Genomic DNA, 23154 nt, shown 5'->3' on the forward strand with positions numbered 1-23154 from the left:
GTTCCATAATAGAATGGATTGATGAGTAATTAAATCCTTGACCATTAACATTTATATTTAAAGTACCAGAAAAATCCCAAACAACAGTTCCTACTGTGGTATCATTTGACATCTGTGAACATTTCATAATTTTCCTGAGTTGTTGATCTTTTTTGTAGTATAGAATTCATCTGTTATTACTGACATAAAAGAACATTGTAATTTCCATATGCCGGTGTTTGTTAGTCAACCCATTGAAAACCTTGGCAAAATATTGTATTTTATGTCTATGTGCTATCCCAAAATTATGGATACTATAGTTGCCTAGTTTTCTCTTTTGTTGTTTATAGTGTTTATTTTTGTTTCATTTTTTTAAAGTTTTATTGAAGTAGTGTTGTGCTAATTTCTGCTGTACAACAGTGATTCAGTTATGCGTGTACACACATCCATTCTCTCTCAGATTCTTTTCCCACGTAGATTATTACAGAATATTGGGTAGAGTACTCTGTGCTGTATAGCAGCTCCCCATTGGCCAATCACTCCATATACCTCAGTGTGCATATGCCAGCCCCAAACTCCCATGTTTATTTATAATGTTGTTGATTGTGTTATAAATAAATGTTTTGTAAATTGTCAACAGTTTTTTCTGGGTTTTTGTCTGTAACTGTTTTTGATTAGAAGACAGACTGTGCTCTTCTTTGAGTCATTATGTTATTTTTATGATTAACAATTTAAAAGCATTAATATACAAAGTTAATATGTGTTTTAACAAATTCAGACAACAAATTGTATGTAGTAGAAAATGAACGTTTCACTCTCTCCCTACCCCATTCCTTGGATGTTAATATGTATCCTTTTTGTTTTCTATGCTTATATAACAGCTATGTAATTATATAATGTATATATGATTAAATAGATATATATTTGAATGTTTTGTGATTTAAGTAAAAAAGAATCTTACTATACATATTAAATTCTGTATCTTATTTTTTACAAAACAATATATATTCACAGACAGCTCTCTAAGTTAAAAAATACATACCCACGTATATACACATACATAAATTCTTTTCGAAGTCTATATTGTGGTCCATTGTATGGATTTTCCATAATTTATTTAATTTACTCTTATTGATGAATGTTTAGGTCATTCCACTTTTTTGTTACTAGCAACTGTATAGAGAAAAATATTTACATGTATATGCCTTATGCATTCATATTAGTGATTCCTTAGGATAAATCACTATAAGTCTAAAAGTTTTTAAAATTTTGATAAATATTAATGACCCTTCAAAAAGCTTATATCTCTTTTATACTTCTGTAGCAGTAGGTGAAGGAGCCCACTCCCCCACTTGATACTATTACTTTGAACTTGTAAATAGCATAGAAAAAAGAAGAATCTCACATTTCTTTAGTTATTGGAATACTGTATATGTATTTATTAGCTATTTTGTATTTCTTGTTTAAATCCATGTTGTTTTGCCTGTTCTTTTATTATTCCAAAGGACTATTTGAAGTTTTTAAAGAAAATAATTCTGTGCCTTATTCTAAGAGCCTACATTCAAAAAACATTTTCCATTACCTTATATAGACTGTCTGGTGATAATAGCTATAGTTGTATAATGTTTTCTAGTTTCATAAAGTAATTCCTCATGTAATAGGTCAACTAACTTATAAATGAAATGTAGTAACATTGAAGGAAAACTTCTGGTGGCCATTTAACCTGTAGTAGTCCCCCTCTTCTTTACTGACAAGTATTAACTTCAACTTTAATATTAATATTACTCATTGTCTTTTTGCAAGTTATTTTACTGCTGTTCTTGTTTCCTCATTTTTAAAATGAGGCTGATTTGGGAGTTCCCATCGTGGCTCAGTGGTTAACGAATCTGACTAGGAACCATGAGGTTGCGGGTCCGATCCCTGGCCTTGCTCAGTGGGTTAAGGATCTGGTGTTGCCGTGAGCTGTGGTGTAGGTTACAGATGCAGCTCGGATCCCGAGTTGCTGTGGCTCTGGCGTAGGCCAGTGACTACAGGTCCAATTAGACCCTTATCCTGGGAACCTCCATGTACCACGGATGTGGCCCTAGAAAAGCCAAAAAAAGACCCCAAAAACCTGACTGGTATCCATGAGGACGCAGGTTTGATCCCTGGCCTTGCTCAGTGACTTAAGGATCCGGCATTGCTGGATCCAGTGAGCTGTGGTGTATGTAGGTCATAGACACTGCTCGGATCCCGTGTTGCTGTCACTGAGGCTGTGGCATAGGCTGGTGCTGCAGCAGTGATTTGACCCCTAGCCTGGGAACTTCCCTATGCTGTAGGTGTGGCCCTAAAAAATAAGTAAATAAATAAATAAAATGAGGATGATTTAGCTGTCCTGCCAGCCCCACAGACTTGTGAGGACTGAATCAGGTTATGAATGTGAAAATAATTTGAAATTAATCAAGCTAAGTAATGGAAGGTGGCAAATATGAAACTCATAGTTGGAGTGATGATAAAATATGTCCATGTAAGAATAATGCAGGTATTAATCATATCTTCCTAAGGTAAGTTGTCAATGAGGAACAGCTTATGTTGTTTCAGCCTCACTCTCTAGGAATTCACTAGGTGATGGTATTTGTTTGCTTCTTTCTCCTTTTAGCCCTTGTCTTGGTTTCTTGCAGACCCTTTTCTGCCGATTCTTAATTCTTCCTTAAAGGTAGTTTGTTTAGGGCTGAATTGTACACTCTTTTTCATGGTTTGCATGATAACTTGTATTAACTGCTTACATATATTTTAAGTTTTGAAACTGGCTTGCCTTTTTGAGAAATGTGCTTGTGTGTGTATGTATAATTTGTTTAATGAATGCATACATAGGAAAATGAATTTGAATGTGGGGGACAGAATTTGTATCATTTTTCCAGTTGGTCAGTATGTTAACTGCACTCATCTCTTGACTATCCATAGCTAATTCTGTAACTAGCCTACTTTCCAGGGCCTTTGACTCCCAGTTTGCTCTCATTTCTTCATTTCTTCAATAGACATTTATTGATTGTTCGCTATATGCTAAGCCTGCTGCTGTAAAAGACACAAAGATACTTTAAGATGCAGAGTATTTATTATTAAAATTGACCTTTGAACAACACACGGGTTAATCCACTAGTTGGCCCTCAGTATCCTCAGTTCCCGGGCATCTGCAGATTCAACCAACAACAGACTGTGTAGTATAGTAGTATTTCCTATTGAAAAATATGTGTAAGTGGACCTGCCCAGTTTAAACCCACACTTTCAAGGGTCAGCTGTATTTGCCTGCAGAGACCAGTCCATAAATCCTCCATGGTTCAGTCACATTTGCCTGTTTGTTCCCACTGCCACTGATCTTTGGAGAGGGAAGCCCAAGATTAGTTGACACCGAGTTGCTTTCTTGAGACTCAGGATCTTGTGAGCAACTCAGCGAAAGCATCAGTGGTGTGGGTAACTCAGCAAAAGCATCAGTGGTGTGGGTAATGTGCTTGACACCCTGCAGCAGGACATTGAAGGCACTATAGTATGATAGAGTGTTGAATTTGAAATCAGGAAACTTGGATTTGAACTCTGCCTCTTCCAACTACCAGCTATGCAATTGGGCATATTATTTAACCTCTCTGTATAGCTCATAGTGTAGTTGTGAGGATTCAGTGAGATAGCACATGTCAAATACTTAGCACAGTGTCTGGCATACAGTGAGTACTCAGGATTACCTATTATTGTAGGCTGGTTTTACTTCCACTTTGATGGATAATCAGGAGGTGACTGAAAGCTAAATCATGCACGACTTTGAGTTCACAGGCTTGTAAAATGTTCATGTTTGTTTATGTTTCATTCTCTTCAGCTTGCATTTTTATATTAATGAAGTTTTTCTGCATGCATTTTTTTTTTTTGGTGTGATATCTATTATCAGACAGTGGGGGGAATGAAAAGGCAGAAATCACTTAGTGGACCTTTGAAATGAACTCACAGATTGATTTAGTAGAAAGGGGGCTGGTACTGATAGTTAATAAAAAATTTCTCTGCCACTAATTCAGTAGGTAACTTTTTACAAGTCAGTTCACCAAATTGCGACTCAATTTTATTTATAAGTTCAGAGGATTAGTTCTAGATGATTTTTTTTCTAGCTTCTGACATTTCTAAGAATCACTAAAAAGTTGTAATTACAGTAGGATTACTTTATTAAAAATTTAATATTACATATTTGGATCTAATTGAGCTTATTCACATCCCTTACACTCCGTTACAAAGAATAATGAAAAACTGGGATGCCATTAGCCAAAAATACTATAGCAATAGCAGTACAACAGTGAAAACTAATCTCCTATTTTCGTGCTTTTCACTCCTTTTAATTTCTTTGTAATTAATGTTAAATATCGTTTTCATCATTGACTTGAAGCCGCCATGAGTAAGTTAAGTAAATTAGCACTAATTATGGAGAAATTAGGAAGCAGGTACTTAGTAGACTAGTTGCTTTTTACTTTCATGTTTGGATAAAGCAAATTTAAATGATTTTTAAAAGTTTTATTCATTGAATCCAGAAATAACATACAAACTTCAAAGGTCTTTTATGTGATCTCTTATAAATGACATTTTGTTTTTTCATACTTTATAATACATTAGAATTAAGAAAAATGTCTTAATGCTCTATTTTTTGTGTGATTTAAAAAATCTAATTATTAATTATGATTAGAACTTGCCATACCACTGTACCTTTATGCTAACTTACTGAATCTGTATATTGTTTCATATCAAATTGGGCTAATAGCTAAGACAGAAGACCATGGAACTAACACGAGCATGTCAGAAACAATATGAACTGGAACAGGAATTGGCCTTTTATAAAATTGATGCTAAATTTGAGCCACTAAATTATTATCCATCAGAGGTGAGTTATTTTACTTTTGTAGTAATCCAAAGTTAAAGCCAGCATAGAATGGGGCAGAGGAGGGAAGGGTGGTAGAGATGGTCAAAGGATTTTATCAATAACTATTCCATGTTCTTGTCATGAGGATATCAGTGGAGTCAAAGTATTTTGCTTGAATCTGTAAATTTTTTGGCTCAGCGAAATAGAGCAGTGTCCAAAAGAGATTAAAAATCCCAAGACGATATTTGGCCACATCCATATTCATAACCCAAAAGAACTTTCTTATCCTTAGTTACCTCACTCAAGATGTGATTGATCAGCTTCCTTAAATCCATACTGCCAATAAAAGTGCACCGCCTGCTTCAGTGATCACGGAATGGGCATCTCTGTACATTGTCTGTTAAATAATCACTGGCTTCACTATTAGTCAACCATTATTTGTACAGATGCCATAAATGCTACTGCAGAGGGGAACCATTTAACTTCCAAGATCCACTGATTCCAAACTATAAATTATTTACTCAAGAGTTAAAATTTATTAGACTGATATTTTACTTATATATCAGCTGAGAAACCAAAATAAAACACCTAGATTTCTGACTTGAGAGATTCAACAATGCTGAAAAAAGACATGTAACTACAGGCACTTTCTTAATCAATCCAGCTCACTCCTTGGAGATAGGAAGAGGAATCCTTTTGAGACCATTTTTTTTGTTCCAGTTCCTTTTTAGTATATTAAGAATAAGATAAAAGAATGAAATGTATTTTTTAACTTTTATGTGTGTAGGATTAATATTTAGGCAATTCTGTGGTACATTCTTCACTAATAAAATGAATAATGTCACTTGACTGCATAGAAGTCACTTACTAAACCATAAATCTCTCTATTTTGTTTTTAGTATGTCGACATTGATAAAGCCCCAGATGAAAGCCCTTATATTGGCAAATCCAGATATAAGAGAAATATGTTTGCCACAGAGAGTTATATTACTGATGATGCACAGGCAGTAGAGATTAAGAGGATGGAGCTAGGTGAAGAGGAACAGCTTAGAAATGAGCATGTGAACTTGAGTGCCCATACACCGCTGGACATACAACTGGAAGACAAAGAAAACAAAATAAGTGCAGGTTAACAAAAGTTACTTTAAATTCTTTAAAATTATAAAAAGATTGACTACTTCTAATTAAACATGCTGAAGATGTTGTTTACACAAGAAGTCTAAAACAAAAGTAGTGATTCATTGAGCAAATTATTTTTTAATGATTCTTGTTATGATGGAGATTTGGTGGGGGTTTTTTTGGCTTGTTTGTTTCTTTTTAGGGCCGCACCTGCGGCATATAGAAGTTCCCAGGCTAGGGGTCAAATTGGAACTGCAGCTGCCAGCCTACACCAGCCACAACCATGACAACATCAGATCCGAACTTCATCTGCAACCTACCCCGCAGCTCGCAGCAATGCTGGAGCCTTTAACCCACTGAGCAAGGCCAGGGATCAAACCTGCATCCTCATGGATACTAGTTGGGTTCTTAACCTGCTGAGCCACAGCAGGAACTCCTGAGAATGGGGTTTTTGTCCATAATTTGATGCCAGCATATCGAGAGGATCCAAGAATACTTAAATCTTGCCCTGCCATCAGGTCCTTCTCACCACTGGACTATACATTCGGAGATATAATTAGTAATAACTGAAGGAGGTATTGATTCCTGTGCATGTTGCCAAAACCTAAAGCAGTGTTTTGGATAAGTTGAATCAGTGTAGTCTTCTTAGGCTTGGGCCTAAGTCTGGCCCCTAACTCCTCCTGACTTATCCCATACTCCATCTCAACCTTCTCCTCCCCTCCCAGTCATCTAATTCAAAGGAACTTACCACTTCCTGGCAAGTCAGAGAGAGGAAGAAAGCAATCCAAGGGGACCCTTAGACCATCCAAATGGCAAACTTTGATTGCACTTACTCACTTAGCTGCATGGATATGGAGGGAGGAGAAAGCAGACCTGAGTTCATGTATCTCACTAGTAATCATGGCCCATTGGGGGAGTCTCAGTCAATGAGATTAGTAGCCCATCTTTCCATGATTGGCAACTAAATGGAAAACATGGAAGGCCAGGAGTTCCCATCATGGTGCAACAGAAACGAATCTGACTAGGAACCATGAGCTTGTGGGTTTGATCCCGATCCCTGGCCTCGCTCAGTCGGTTAAGGATCTGGCATTACTGTGAGCTGTGGTGTAGGTTGCAGATGTAGCTTGGATCTGGCATTGCTGTGGCCATGGCATAGGCCAGCAGGTGTAGGTCTGATTTGACCCCCTAGCCTGAGAACCTCCTTATGCCATGGATGTGGCCCTAAAAAACAAAACAAACAAAAACACAGAAGGCCAATAGAAGTTGACTTGGAGAGGGGAGAAAAGAGGCTGAGTTGTCTGTGTCTGCATGTACTATATGCAAGATTCTGGAAGGGGAAGGCAAAACTAAATTGAATGTAAGTACAGACTAGCTTCAAGGGGCTTATGGTTTTACAAAAGGCAGGGAGGGAGGAAGAGAGAAATCAGAAATTTAAGGTATAAAGTAATTGATTTAAGTATAAAGTAAGAGTCTCTCCAGTTGGGAGAGACTGTTCATAGTGAATTTCTTTTCTTTTCCCTTTGATTTTTTTTTTTTTTTTTTTGGCTGCACCCGTGGCATATGGAAGTTCCCAGAGCAAAGGATTGAGTCTGAGCCACAGCTGCAGCAACACCTGATCCTTAACCCCATTTGGCTGAGCCGGATATCAAACCCTTGCCTCTGCAATGACCTGAGCCTCTGTGGTTGGCTTCTTAACCCACTGTGCCATAGCGGGAGTGCCCAGTAGTAAATTTCCTGATACTGAGTCCTATCATAAAGCATTTGCCTCTTCCAAGGTTTTTATTTAATACTCTAATAAACCTCATTATAACTGTGACATGTAAGTGCATGTTTACAAATAAAATCCTTATTCTCTCAAAAGAGTTCTTTAATGTTGGGAGAATCAAGTAAAGCCCCATTTATGTTAAGAATTTTACAAAAAAAAAAAAAGATCAATTACAGCTTTAGAGTATATTGTGAAAGTATTCTAGAGATTAACCAATAAAGAGGAAAACTGTCATAAGAAATTACTTATTATGGGAGTTCCCTTTATGGCTAAAGTGTTATTGAATCTAATTAGGATCCATGAGGACGCAGGTTCGATCCTTGGCCTTGCTCAGTGGGTTAAGGATCCGGTGTTGCTGTGAGCTGTAGTATAGGTCGCAGACATGGCTCAGATCTCACATTGCTGTGGCTGTACAGCTCGGATTCGACCCCTAGCCTGGAAACCTTCATATGCTGTGATTGCAGCCCTAAAATAGAAAAAAAAAAAGAAATTACTTATTCTTATTCCTGCGATGTATTTATAATCGCAGATATTTAATTGGGGAGGGAGGAAGTTATTGCTAAGAAAAAGGTGGAAATTTGAGAATTCAAGATTTTTCTTGTCTATGTGTTCGTGATTTTTAAATTCGCAGCACAAACTCGACTATCAGAACTGCATGATGAAATAGAAAAAGCAGAACAACAAATTTTAAGAGCTACTGAAGAATTTAAACAACTGGAAGAAGCTATGCAACTTAAAAAAGTAAGTAAAAGTAAAGCTGCATTGCTAAGAGGAAATGCCAGAAATGAAATGTGTTTCCCCTTCATAACTGTGTAAAATAGTCTTTAAATCAGTGATGCCTAATTAATTATGGAGTAACAAATTTTAGAGTCAGATATGATTCTAGCATTTTCCAATTACATTTCCTTCCATTCAGGATGACATTCTATTAGCATTTTTTAGAGTATGTAGATATATACTATTTAACAATTTATGTAAAAAGATATATTCCATCTACACTATTGTGAACATGTCTGATGTACCCAGGTAATAATCTCCTTCCTGATATATCTCCTCGAATTTACTTAAACACTCCCCACCTTTAAGATCCTGGGTCCTAAATTAAGAACCCCATGACCTCTCTAACATGAACATTGTCACAGCAGCAAAAATGTAACTGATATAAAATATGGTATACAAAAAGAGTGTGTCATGAAGACGGAAGCAGTTCAAACCCATCATATAATTGCATAGGAAGAAAATTCAAAAAAGGAAGTATTTTGACATTTCAGTTTTTAAGTATATAAAAGGTTATATTTCTTTGTAAATTTTAAAATTCAGTATTTCAAAATCATGTTGGTAACTGTATTCATAGCATAGTAGGTAGACTAAGAATGTAAAGTCTAAGTTATATATTCTTTTGAAAAGATACCCTATATTTTTACTTTCTTTTTTTAATTTTATGATATTAATTTTTTCTACTGTAGTTGATTTACATTGTTCTGTCAATTTCTACTGTACAGCAAAGCGACCCAGTCATTCTCACATTATCCTCCATCATGTTCCGTCACAAGTGACTAGATATAGTTCCCTGTGCTATATACAGCAGGACCTCATTGCTTACTGTGTTGTTACTTTCAGATTACATAGTAACTATAACTTGATTCAAGTTGATTTGAAACTTATTATATAGCAGTTGCTGACTGGGCTAGGTCCTAAGTAATGAATAAAACAGATATGTGTTCCTTCTTCATATGCAAGAAATAGGCAATAAATAAGTAAAAATAAGTTAAAAAGAAATGTTTAAACAACATAGAGTTGCAGGGGAAAAAAAAGAAAATTGGGACAGACAATAAAAAAGGATGTAGAGGAGTTCTCTTGTGGTGCGGTGGGTTAAGGATAGGCGTTGTCACCGCAAGGTCTTGGGTTATTTCTGCGTGAGGTTCCATCCCTGGCCTGGAAACTTCCACATGCTTCGGACTCAGCCACACAAAAAAAGGATGTAAATTGTGGAAACCCACAAAGGCCTCTCTGAGAAGGTGGCATTTAGGCTGATACCCAAAGGATGAGAAGGAGCCAGTGAGGCAGAGTTAGGAAAAGAGTCTGCCAGGCAGAGGTGACTGTGTCCAGAAGGCATCAGACTAAAGACTGCTCTGCAGAGTGACGGGGAGTGTAGTGGAAGATGAGATTAAAGTCCATGCCAGGTGTCATAGGCCATTTTAAGGGGGTTGAATTTTATACTGAAATGTCATGGGAAACCTTTGAAGTACTTTAGGCGGTGGTCTGGCTGTAAAGTCGCTCTGGCTACTTGATGAGAGTGAAATGGGGTGAGAGAGTTGGAAAAGAGTGGAGATGTGTATGTCAGTCTAGGAGGCTGTTGTTTAGTACAGACAAGAGATGATAATGACTTGGACTACAAAGGTGGTTGTGGACATGGAGAGAAAGCAGTAGAATTGATAGGCTGTAAAGATGGATTGAAAATGGGAGATGAGATAGAGCTATCAAGAATGATTTTAATAATTAAATGAGTAAATGTAATCTAGCCTAAATTGTTCATTACACTATCAAGCCACTTGATACACTAATACAAGGGTAAGTGCTATATAAAGTCAGCTACTCTTGATATTATGGTTATTATTATTAATGATTTTAAGTTATTTATACTTGGATGACAGCTTCATTTCTACCTGCTATTATGTTTTCATAAGCTTTTATAAAATAAGATTTTCTACATTTAATAAGGATAAAAGTATGAGATATGAGTGGAGTGCCTAGGTAACTCCTACATTTTACTTTTATTAAAAAGCATGGAATACTTTTAAAAATTGTACTGTTTTCTGTCTATTTGTAAATCAATGTTGCTGCCTTCTGTTAATTATGTGTTGGGATGTGGGGGGAATTAGATTTCAGAAGCAGAGAAAGACTTACTTTTCAAGCAGTTGAGTGGTAGGATACAACTTCTAAATAAATTACGCCAAGAAGCTCTGGATCTAGAAGTGCAGATGGAAAAGCAAAGGCAAGAAATTGCTGAAAAGCAGCGAGAGATCAAGGACCTGCAAATAGGCATAGATAGCCTGGATTCCAAAGACCCAAAACATGTAAGTATATGAGATTTTGGCTTGTCTACAGGGACAATACTTCTAAATATTTTGTCTCATCATTTTTAGCCTGAGTCCCTTCTGAAAGTCTCTTTTATTTTGAAGCACAAATTTGGGTATGTGTGTTTATGGATGTGTGTGTATGTTATACATATACATTTATATGTATGTATATGTATTGTATGTATATATATGCATATAATACAAATACGCATATATGTGAAGTGTATGTGTGAGATTAAAACAGAACACCCTAGGGCTTGAAGGAAGTAGCTTTCAGTAGAATGATGGATGCATGATACACTTATATTTATTTATTTATTTATTTATTTATTTTGCCTTTTCTAGGGCTGTACCCAAGCCATATGGAGGTTCCCAGTCTAGGGGTCCAATTGGAGCTGTAGCCACCAGCCTACACCACAGCCGCAGCAACATGGGATCCAAGCAGCGTCTGCGACCTACAACATAGTTCACAGCAACGCTGAATCCTTAACCCACTGAGCGAGGCCAGGGATCGAACCTGCAACCTCATGGTCCCTATCAGATTCGTTAACCACTGAGCCACAAGGGGAACTCTTACACTTATATTTGTATGTGGTTGAATTTCATTATATTTCAGATCAAGAGAAACCACTTTAAGGTGCTCTCCAGTCCTATTATTCTTTCTCTTTGCTTTATTTTCTTCTTACTCAAGAGCAAACTGAAGAGCTTAGGGTGTTCAGAACCCTTTTCCTACCTCTTCTTTTTAACCCTTTATGCAAATATTCCACTAAAGCTAATTGTTGTTTCATATTGTTTTGTCATTAAAAAGAAAACATTTCTGGGAGCTCCCACTTTGGCACCATGGGTTAAGGATCTTTGTTGCTGCAAGTGTGGCTCATTTGCCACAAGTGTGGTTGTTAAAAAAAAAAGAAAAGAAAAGAAAGAAAGAGAGAAAGAAAGAGAAAGAGAAAAGAAAGAAAGAAAGGAAGAAAGAAAGAGGGAAAGAAAGAAAGAAAATATTTGTTGAGTTTTCTTTTGGCGCAGCAGATTAAGGATCCAGCATTGTCACTGCAGCGGCTGGGGGCACTGCTGTGGCGCAGGTTTGATTCCCAGCCTGGGAACTTCCACATACCACAGGTGTAACCAAAAAACAAACAAACAAACAAAAAACACGCATTTCTCTAGAGCATGTCTTCCTAAAACGTGACCAAATGTGGTTAGTTGCCTGGGAAGTTAGGTTCTTGTTTTTTCTCTCTACTCTGAAGTCTTACTAGTGGTAAAACAGAGGTAAAAATATTTCCTGCATATTTAGCTGGTATACTTTGAATAATCTATGGGTTAAGAGAACTCATATAATTTAACCTGGTAAGGACAATGCACTATAATTGCTTTAAGTACTTGACAAGTTATTTAATTATCCCTTTAAACATTTTAGTAAAATATTATAGATATTTTTAGCAGGCCAGCTAATTTTGACAAAGGTTGACTATATCATCACAGACATAAGGTTTTTTCTAACAAAAGCCTAAGACTTGGTATTAAAATTGAAGCCAAGGGAGTTCCCTGGTGGCTTAGCAGGTTAAGGTTCTGGTGTTGTCACTGCTGTGGTTCAGGTTCAGTTCCTGGTCTGGGAACTTACGCATGCCATAGGCGTAGCCAAAAATAAATAAATAAAAATTAAATTGAAACCAAAAGTAGTCTTGATTTTCTTTTTTTAAAATTTTTATTATTTTATTTATTTATTTATTTACCTGCACCCAAGGCATGTGGAAGTTTCCAGGTGTGGGATCGAACCTGTGCCAGTTACATAGCCTGTGCCACAGCTGTAGCAATACCAGATCCTTAACCCACTGTGCCACATAGGAACTTCCTAGTCTTGATTATCTGAAAGAATTTTCATTACGTGAAAAGTTAGAGATTTCAAGTAATATATGATGAGTAATATCTTATTTTGTTGCATTTATTTGTTCAGAAGTCTGCCATCCCATGTAAGGCCCCTGAGGACAGGAACTGTATCCCCAGGGGCCAGTGCTATGTTTATGAATGCTTGCATCAAGGAAGGTGGGAAAGAACTGGCCTATAAGCACTACCCAAAGCTCTTTTACTGCCTTTTCTAGTTCTGTAATCTATGAGTATAATTAGAACCTAGATTATCTCTTTGCTTTCAACAAAGGACTGCGCTATTCTTGGCATGCAGGGAGTCTAATGCTCATTGGACTTCTGTAAAGAATTATATACAGAAAGGAGTTAAAAGAGAAGTAGGAAAGGCATCCATGTTTTGAAGATAGTCAAAATCAATATTAGGAGTTCCCATTGTGGCTCAGTGGGTTACGAAGCTAACCAGTATCCATGACGATGTGGGTTTGATCCCTGGCCTCATTCATTTGGTTAAGGATCTAGTGTTGCTGTGGCTGTAGTATAGGCCAGCAGCTGCAACTCTGATTTGACCCCTAGCTTGGGAACTTCCATATGCCACAAGTGTGGCCCTTTTAAAAAGAAAAAAAAAAAAATCAGTTTTAGAAGATGAAACATACAGACCTTTTTGGTATTGTTAAAACTGGTAAAATTTAGTTCTTAGAGTTATAGCATTAGTCTGAGCACCAGAGGATATCTCTTTTTAATTTGTTCACCCAGAAGGATCATCTTTTTCTAATTTGCACAAAGTCACGTTATTGGCTAGTGTTAGGCACCCCATTTTAAGCTTCAAAATGTGAACATTTTAGCAAGAGGGAAGGAATCAAGTATGGTATACCTTCTTATTTTTCTGCAGATAAAAACTTTTATTTTTATTATCTAATCAGATGAAATATCTTTCTGAATAGCATATAGAATTCAAAAGTAAAAGCTTGAGAGATTAGAAAACAGTAAATGACTGAGATATGATGGAAAACAAATATATTAAGTGCCAATGATTTGTATTGTACTTGTTTTTTGGCATATATGGTGAGGAACATTATTTTATTACAACATCCAAATGAAATTTGTGACTTTAATTAGCAGAAGATGAAAATGTATTTTAAAAAATTAAATGATTTCCCAAAGTCCTACTTTTAAGGAGAGGCAAAGCCCATGCTTACATTACTAAGGTGACCTTCTGCTCACAAAGGAATTAAGAGTCTAAAGAGAGTCATTAGTTTTAAAATTAGCTCAGAGCCAAGCCTACCTAAGTTTTCAACAAACATAAGCATTTAACTAGTTTTCAAAAGAAAAATGTACTATTTAAAAATAAAATCCCATTTTAGTTATAGAAAACGTTCATAGCTAGAAAAACAGATATCACCGGAGCAAAACATAATAAAGATTTGTATCTCTGCTGCCTATCCAGCAATACCCTGTGGAAGCAAAAGGTAACCGTATACTAGAGGGAACTAGCCTGTAGTAATCTGTTGCAAAGGTTGTGCGTGATTGGCCCTGTGGGAGCTTCCTGTGTTGTGATTTGAAGTGCGGAGGGTGGGGTCTGCCTGCAGAGGCTGCTTGTGATTGGATGGGCTGGGCTGCCGCTCAGTGTCTGCCAGGAATGTGGTTCGAAGCACTGGGAGGTTACAGAGGCTCCGAGGCACTTACAAAAATGTGGCTGTCAGAGAGGGAAGTACACATGAATTTGAAGACAGCATTAGAAAGCGTTCCGCCCACAGTTTCTCTGTTCTCTACGGCTCAGTTTTAACAGGACAAATTCTAAGTTAAGGTATGACCATTTTCTCTCTTTCTGTACAAAGGACTTAAAAAGGAGGAGGAGTCAGAGATGTAAGTTCCTGTTTTTACAATACCACTATTGTGAGCTCCACGGTAGTGAAAATTGCTGAATCTACTTTTGCTCACATGTTTTTAGTGCAGATCATTGGCTGGCGTATTGAACTAACTTTTTTGTCCTGCGTGTAGAGATTTCAGTGGAAGTTTTAATGGTGAATTTTAAAGATTTATTGATAACAGATGTGAGTGCAGAAGTTTTTAAAAATTCTTTCTTGAGCCATAAAATTCTAAGTGTACTTAGAATGTAAGCTTTTATCTGCAGTTACCTTTTCATAAAGATTTCAGGTGGGTATTTTGGGAGAATAGGAGAAGAGTTTTGAAAAATCCAATCAAGTTGTACCATTAGTAAAATAAAAGCCATCTACTCAAGCTACCACTCATTCTTCAAAAATGAAGAGATTTTCTCTCTTGTCTTTGGGGGCAGAAGAAGTAAAACTGAGGAAATGTTATTTTTATAATCAAATGGGGCTTAGACTTGAGAAGCTTGGAGTTTGCTATTCTGACTGTATTTAGTTCTTTCTCATGATAACGCTCTCTTGATTTATTATTGTTCTGTTCCTCTGATCCTGTGGGGGCAAACTAGAGCTGTGAGGGTGTAAGTGGGAGGGACAGATTCTCTGGGGAATTATTTTGTCTCCATATGAACAGTTGCCTAAGGAGACCTATTCCAAGTCATTTGATGGATCTGAAATTCAGTTTTCCCATGTATAAAAGGAAGAGTTAGATCAATGGTTTTTTAGGTTTTATTTCCCCCAGGACACCTGGAAAATACAATACAATCCTTTTAGTTAACAGTATCGCCCTAAGTGATGACGTTCGGGGTGCGAAAGTGTGTGTGGGTGTGTGAAAGCTCTTTTTCCACCAGGATATAATAATGGTCGGAGGTGTGCCTCCATAGGCCCTCCATCCTGAGAATCTCTGGGATAAATGGTCTTTGAGGTTTCACTCAACTCCTCAGCTTATGGAACTTAAAAGTAAAATATTTCTTTGTGTAAGGAATTGAAAATAAACTTAAATTCTAAGAAAGTGTTATTTCATGTCTCTATTCCCCCCCTCCAAAAAAAAAAAAACCTTTTTAAAAATTATATCTGTAGTTCCCGTGGTGGCTCAGTGGTAACAAACCTGACTAGGATACCTGAGGACACAGATTCAGTCTCTGGTCTTGTCCAGTGGGTTTATGGATTGTGTGTTGCCGTGAGCTGTGGTGTGTCACAGACCTGACTCAGATCCCATGTTTCTGTGGCTGTGGCGTAGGTTGGCCACTGAAACTCTGATTGGACCCCCTAGCCTAGGAACTTCCATATGCCATGGGTGTGGCCCTAAAAAGACCAAAAAAATTATATTTAATTTTCTTAATAAAATGTTATTACTGGAGGTCCCATTGTGGCGCAGTGGTTAACGAATCCGACTAGGAACCATAAGGTTGCAGGTTCGATCCCTGGCCTTGCTCGGTGGGTTAAGGATCCAGCATTGCCGTGAGCTGTAGTGTAGGTCGCAGACGCGGCTTGGATCCTGCATTGCTGTGGCTCTGGCGTAGGCCTGTAGCTACAGCTCCGTCTCGACCCCTAGCCTGGGAACCTCCATATGCCACGGGAGTGGCTCAAGAAAAGGCAAAAAGACAAATAATAATAATAAAATGTTATTGTGTATTATAAAACTTTTTAAACATTAAAAAAAACTTATTGGAGTTCCTATTGTGGTGCAATGGAAATGAATCCAACTAGGGTCCATTAGGATGCAGGTTCGATCCCTGGCTTCTCTCAGTGTGTTGGAGATCCAGCATTGCCATGAGCTGTGGAGTAGGTTGCAGACGTGGCTCAGATCCTGTGTTGCTGTGGCTGTGGCATAGGCTGGCACTGCAGCTCCGATTCCATCCCTAGCCTGGGACTTCCATTTGCCTTGGTCTTGGCCTCCCCCCCAGAAAAAGACAAAGCATAAAAAACTCATTTAAAAAACCTCCTGTAATCTTTCTACCCGGAAATAACCCTTGTTAACATTTTAGAACATAGTCTTTTTCTATGGATATGTGTATATATGTATAATAACGTTTTGAAAATTTTTTTAGAAAGACGCATTTTAATGCAATGCAAAGAACACTGAACTTGGCTTCATTACCTACTAGCTGTTCCCTTGGGAAAAAAACCACTTAACCTTCCTGATCCTCATTTTGCTTATCTGTAAAATGGAGATGATTCCCCACCTCAAGTTACCATGAGGCTTAAATGAAAACTACTCACGGGAAACAACAGAGACAGAAATAAAATGATGCAAATTGTTGCATATTCTTTTCCTTTCCTCCTTAGAAATGTTAAGGATTATTATTTTTTTAAGAGTTTAAAGAATTTGAGATTCTGATTTTTCCAATTCAGTGCCATATGAAGGCTCAGAAGAGGGGTAAAGAACAACAGCTTGACATTATGAATAAGCAGTACAAACAACTTGAAAGCCGATTGGATGAGATACTTTCTAGAATTGCTAAAGAAACTGAAGAGATTAAGGACCTTGAACAACAGCTTACTGAAGGTAAGAATTTAAGTACAATTTATAAGGTTTCAGTGTTAATAAAAGACATTAATGACAGGCATTAATCCAAATATTAGCTGAATATGCTTCAGCTGTTAGTACTAGGATTTGATCAGGAATATTTGCAGAATACTCAAAAATGTTCAGTAAAATTACAATTTTTGATTTTTGTTTTAATTGCATTGATGTCCTAGTGAGTCAGGTCATTCCATTCAATAAGCAAGAAATCCCTTCACAATTGTGATAAACTCTGGTATGTGATTTCTCTTCTGAGGCATAAAATCCTTTCAGAAGCAAAGAGTCCATTAATAGCAAGCATTTCAGTGTCTGCTTATAAGAGTGTTGAAAGAATTTTAGGATCTGCTTTTGTAATGCAAATTTAAATTGTGACATCGCCATAATATAGTGGAAGAGGAAGATAATAGGCTGTGGTGGTGAGAGCCTTGCTTTGGTGTAAAAAGACTCCAGTCCTTGTTTTGCCATTAAGTTCTATCATGATCATTCGTTTGGGGAAAGATTAAATGAGATAGTGTTCATCAAGAGCCTGGACATAGTAGGTACTCAATATATGGTTTGTTTGTTTTTTTTTTAAGTCTTCAGGTTACAGATTTATGCTGCCAGGTTTAAGTCTTATATGTTGAGTGGTTTTGTTTTGTGTATCCAGCAGCAAAAACTCAGTTTTGTTGCACACTTTTTAATTGTTTTATTTGGAAATTATGACTTTAAGCTTTTTACATCATAAATTAAGCATTTCATAAGCAGTGGCCATGATTGTGCTATTTTTATTGTATACCTGCTTAAACTCTTATACCATGGATAATATGGGGGAAAGCTATCATTATATCATGAAAAAAGAAATATAAGATAGAAATAATTGAAAGTGTAGAATTTCATCCTTAACTAGTAACAAATAGCTAAGGAGATTAAATGCAGTAAGTATATATCTTGAAAGCACTTCCTTGTTTACATTATCACCTTCCCTTTCTCTGTCTTCCATAGGCCAAATAGCAGCAAATGAAGCCCTGAAGAAGGACTTAGAAGGTGTCATCAGTGGGTTGCAAGAATACCTGGGGACTGTCAAAGGCCAAGCAACTCAGGCCCAGAATGAGTGCAGAAGGCTACAGGATGAGAAAGAGACATTGCTGCAGAGATTGACCGAGGTTGAGCAGGAAAGGGACCAACTGGAAATAGTTGCCTTAGATGCAGAAAATATGAGGAAGGTATGACTTGTTTCTTCTTGTCTGTTTTCCTTAGCCTCCAAAATAGATGATGTCCAAATTAAGTTAATTAAGGAAGTTAGCAACAGTGCAGTTATTATTATTGTTGCATGGATGTCCTAGTGAATCATGTCATTTCCATTCAATAGGCAAGTAATCCTTTTATGATCATGATAAACTCCGGCATGTAAACTTCTAAGGCATAAAATCCTTTCAGGAGCAAAGAGTCCATTGGTAGCTAAGTAGCTATTTAGTGTTTTGCTTTTTTCCCCTTAGTTGTGATAAAATACTTGGAACCATTATTTTTCCTTTACTAAGAAAAGAAAGATTATTTTAGCTGAATTTCTATCTCTAAAAATTATTGATCAAATAACTAAAAATATGAAATTGTAGCTGTTATAAATGCTGTATTAGGTGTTCATATTTTATTATTTGTGTAGCAGAATTCAGCACAACATATTTTTTTCTTATTCTTGTTGCTATCACTTCATAATTTTAGCATTATTTTACGAATAACAATACAGGCATAGCATGGTAGATTATACCCTTCCATACCTGATTTGTTGCCATTCATTTGGAGACTTCACTTTCTCTGTTTTAGTTGTTTGGCAAACTTAATCTTTCAGGAGAATCCATATTCTCACACCTCATCCTCAGAGGGCTGGCTCTGGAAATTTGAATTAATATGTCTTAATATTATGAAATTTATCAGGCATATAAGAATATAAAAAAATTTAACACCACGTACTCACAACTCAGCTTAAGAAACATGCAGACATATTTAAAACCTTCTCTGTACCTCCTTCCAGAGGTAGCACAATCCTGAATATGGTTTTATCTCCCTGCATCTCTCTTCTTTTATCCATCCATAAACAATATGTAGTTTTGTATTGCATCATTTTAGGATTTATATACAAAATACATAGCATATTCTTTGGCCACTTCCTTTCTTCCCTCATGTTTATGTTTTTGAGAATTATACATCTTGATACATGTAGCTCTACTTTGTTTTTATCGATGTCTGCAACATCCCATTGTATGTACATACCACAAATTTATTGCTTGTTCATTCTCCTCTTGGAGGACATTGAGGTGGTTTCCAGTCTTTTGGTATTAAGATGTTGAGAGTAACATTCTTATACACGTCTTGAGCGCGGGCACTGTGTTCACAGTGGAACTGTGACTCAGAGTGTATGTGCGTCCTCAGCTTCACTAGATAATGTCAAATCATTGCCCATAGTCATCCTATGAATTTCTGTTCCCACCAGCAATGTGAAGGCTGCCATTACACCACAGCTTTGCCAATACCTTAGTGTTGTCTAACTTTTATTTTGTAAGCCTTTATTTTGAAATAATTTCAAGCTTATGGGGAGTCACAAGAGTAACTCACTATACCCTCCATTCAGAGTCACCAATTAATAATTTGCCACATTTGCTTTGTCTCTCATATATAATTTTACATGATTTTATATACATCTTTATATAAAAATTTTTCCTGATCACTGCAGAAGTAGTTGTAGACATCATGCTCTTTAGCTTCTAAGTGTTTCAGTATGTTTTTCCTAAGAACAAGGACATTTGTTCTTGTTCTTAGGAAAATTCAGGAAATTTAACATTTTGTCAGACTTGATGTTTGCCAATCTGCTAAGTTTGAAATAGTGTCTTTTTATCATGAAAATTTTTTCATTTATAGGAAAGTTGAAAGAATAGTTCAGTGAGCCTCAATGTGCTCTCCTAGATTCAACAACTATTTTTCCGTATTTGGGTTTTTTTGTTTTTTTTTTTCTGGGTCATTTGAAAGTTGCAGATGTTGTGATATCATCTCTCCATGAAGTACACATCTAAAATCTTTTTAAAATGAGGACAATTTTGTACATAACTATGATACCATTGCTATACCCAGGAAAATTAATAGCAATTCCCTAATATTGTCTAATTTTGTCACATTTTCCCAGTTTGTGTCAAGAATGCCTTTCATGAGAGAGAGAGAGAGAGAGAGAGAGAGTGTGTGTGTGTGTGTGTGTGTGTGTGTGTTTGTGTGTGTGTGTGTAGAGTTCAGCTGATAATCCTGTAGAGTGTCCCACATTCTGGATTTGTCTGATTGTTTCCTCATGGTTTCTTTAACTTGTTCCTCTGTGCTCCGCACAATAGTATCTTGTTTTAACTGCGTTTTCTCCTGGGTGCTGGAAAAGTTAAGCAATTTTATTGTTTATTTGCCATTCAGTGTTCCTCATCAGTGAATTCCCTGTTCATATTTTTTGCCTGTTTTTTCTATTGGATTGTATTTTTCTTAATGACTTGCAAGAATTCTTTATATGTTTTGGGTATTAATCTTCTTTTGGCTGTATGTGGAACGTGCATTTTGGACAAGCAACCCATATAACTCAAATGCCAGGCAGTCTTTGTTGTGAGCCACTCGGGAAGTCCAGATGCCAGGTAGTCTTTGGATCATCCATTGAGCAACTCTTCTATAGATGTTCTTATCGCAGTATCTTCCTGTTTAATCCAGAATAATTTGATCTAATTCTTCAAGTCCCAAACAAAAGGGGTGAAATATTTAATTAGAAAAAACAAACAGGCTAAAATGAATGATACTATGATATGCTAATCAATATATACTTATGTTTTTAACATTCAAGTTTCTCTGTCATGCTTAATGCTAGAGAGTGCTAGTCCCAATATGTTTCCGGGAAGTGAACATCTTGTGGTTTAATAGAAAGAATGTGGGCTTTAGAGTCAGAAATCTCAGTTCATATTCTAATTCTATCCTTTTTTTGGCTGCACAGACCTATGCTGTTTACTTAGATGTTTATTCTCCATTTCCTCATCTGTAAAATGGGGATAGTACCTTGCCTTACATAGTTATTGAAATACTGAAGGCAAACGCATTTGTCCTGGAGTTCCCTTCGCGGCTCAGCAGTTAATGAACCTGACTAGGATCCCTGAGGATGCAGGTTTGATCCCTGGCTTAGCTCAGTGGTTTGGGGATCTGGCGTTGCTGTGAGCTGTGGTGTAGTTTGCAGACACGGCTCAGATCTTGCATTGCTGTGGCTGTAGCTCTGATTTGACCCCTGGCCTGGGAACTTTCATATGCCACAAGTGTGGCCCTAAAGAGCAAAAAAAAAAAAGAAAAGAAAGAGAAAGAAGAAGAAAAAAAAATTTTGTCCCAATGTCGAATAGAAAATAGGCCTTAAATTTTATCCTGTCTTTTTTTCTTCTTAAACACATTTACTGTATCACACAAGTGGTTACTTTGGAAAACATGTTTCAGCTTACTGATTTTTCTGATTACTTTGAGTCAGGGTTTTGTTTTCCAGCCTGGATTCACACAGCCTACAGCTTCATGGTATTGCTAATGAACATTCTCTGTGCCAGGCCAGCACTGGCTGGCCAGCATTTGGTTTACGGGCTCAGGTTACTTATAATGATTTGCAGATGCTTAAGCAGACAGTGAGGGTTTTGTACTTAAACCTACACTGGATCCTTGCAGGACCTTGCAGAGCTTGAAAGCGCCCTGCAGGAGCAGCATGAGGTGAACGCATCCCTGCAACAGACCCAAGGAGATCTCAGTGCCTATGAGGCTGAGCTAGAGGCGCAGTTAAAAATAAGGGATGCTGAAGCCCACCAGCTCAGAGAAGAGTTAGAAAAAATAACAAGGCTCAGCCAGGTAAGTAAGAGGATAAAGCCATCTAGCAGCCAAGTGGCCTGGCCCTTAACATTATCAGTGTTCTTTTAATTTAAGATTAAACACTTTTTGGAGTTCCCGTCGTGGCTCAGTGGTTAACGAATCCAACTAGGAACCATAAGGTTGTGGGTTCAATCCCTGGCCTTGCTCAGTGGGTTAAGTATCCAGTGTTGCTGTGAGCTGTGGTGTAGGTCACAATCTCAGCTTAGATCCCGTGTCGCTATGGCTCTGGCGTAGGCTGGCGGCTACAGCTCCAATTAGACCCCTAGCCTGGGAACCTCCATATGCCGACGGTGCAGCCCTAGAAAAGACAAGAAGACAAAAAGAAAGATTAAACACTTTTTAATGTAATGTACCCAGCATTATGGGAAGAGCATATTTTTGGAGTCAGACATTCCGAGTTCGAAAGATCCCTGTGTGAACATGGGCAAATCATGTCATGGCTCTGAGCTTCTGGCAAATGCCTCCTCATCTATAACGTGGGAGATGGTGAGGATAAGTGAGACAACAGGCGTGAAAGCACCTAGAATGGTGATCAATAAAGTCTAGATTTTCTTTCTCAAAACAGCTGTAAGAGACCTCTTTTAAGTTGATGATAAATTTTGTTACTTGCAATTTTGGTTGAGTGAAATATCCGCTAGTTTAAATTATACTTGCAAATAGAGAAATAGTTATTCATCCAATACTTACCAATTGGCCATTGAGGGCCAGGTGCCATGGTGCAGCAGGGAACAGCAAAGACATGGTTACTGTACTTATGAGGCTGATGTGTGGTAGGTGAAACAGGTGTGTTGGAGAAAGAAAAGTATAGGGTTGTGTGGTAATAACGGAGCGGTAGTGAGAGGAGACTGCCCTATGGAAGTGATGTTTCAGCCAAGACCTAAAGGATGACAATGATTTGGCTATGCAAAGGGAGCAAGTGTGAGAGGGGTAGGGGTAAGGGATGCATTCTTAGGCAGAGAGGCAAGGGAAGAGAGCATGATGCATTTGAAACAGTGAAAGTATGCCTCCAACATGCCAGGAGTGAGGAGAGGAGTAGGGAGTAAGGGAGAGGTAAGAGCAGAGAGGCAAACAGAAGCCAGTTACAGTATATTCTTGATCACATTAAAATATAGTTTTGTTGGAGTTCCCGTTGTGGTGCAGTGGTTAATGAATCTGACTAGGAACCATGAGGTTGCAGGTTCGAT

The 23154-nt window shown here is 37.4% G+C and overlaps 1 protein-coding gene across 8 annotated transcripts in view; it reads left to right on the forward strand.

The window, feature by feature from the left end:
- CNTRL (centriolin) overlaps positions 1–23154 on the forward strand; it is a 93535-nt gene that overhangs the window by 25367 nt on the left and 45014 nt on the right. For 5 of the 8 annotated variants that reach the window (XM_021068190.1, XM_021068218.1, XM_021068205.1 and 2 more), the window contains 8 exons: positions 2618–2674; positions 4751–4870; positions 5749–5977; positions 8365–8474; positions 10616–10810; positions 16912–17065; positions 18065–18285; positions 21773–21949. In XM_021068190.1, coding sequence (XP_020923849.1) covers positions 2618–2674; positions 4751–4870; positions 5749–5977; positions 8365–8474; positions 10616–10810; positions 16912–17065; positions 18065–18285; positions 21773–21949 — 1263 coding nt within the window. Of the gene's footprint in view, positions 1–2617; positions 2675–4750; positions 4871–5748; positions 5978–8364; positions 8475–10615; positions 10811–13263; positions 14478–16911; positions 17066–18064; positions 18286–21772; positions 21950–23154 lie in introns of those variants that run through there. The other 3 variants (XM_021068196.1, XM_021068225.1, XM_005660404.3) reach the window with 2 other exon arrangements.

The sequence above is a fragment of the Sus scrofa genome, chromosome 1 (assembly GCF_000003025.6).
Source record: "Sus scrofa isolate TJ Tabasco breed Duroc chromosome 1, Sscrofa11.1, whole genome shotgun sequence".
NCBI lineage: Eukaryota > Metazoa > Chordata > Mammalia > Artiodactyla > Suidae > Sus > Sus scrofa.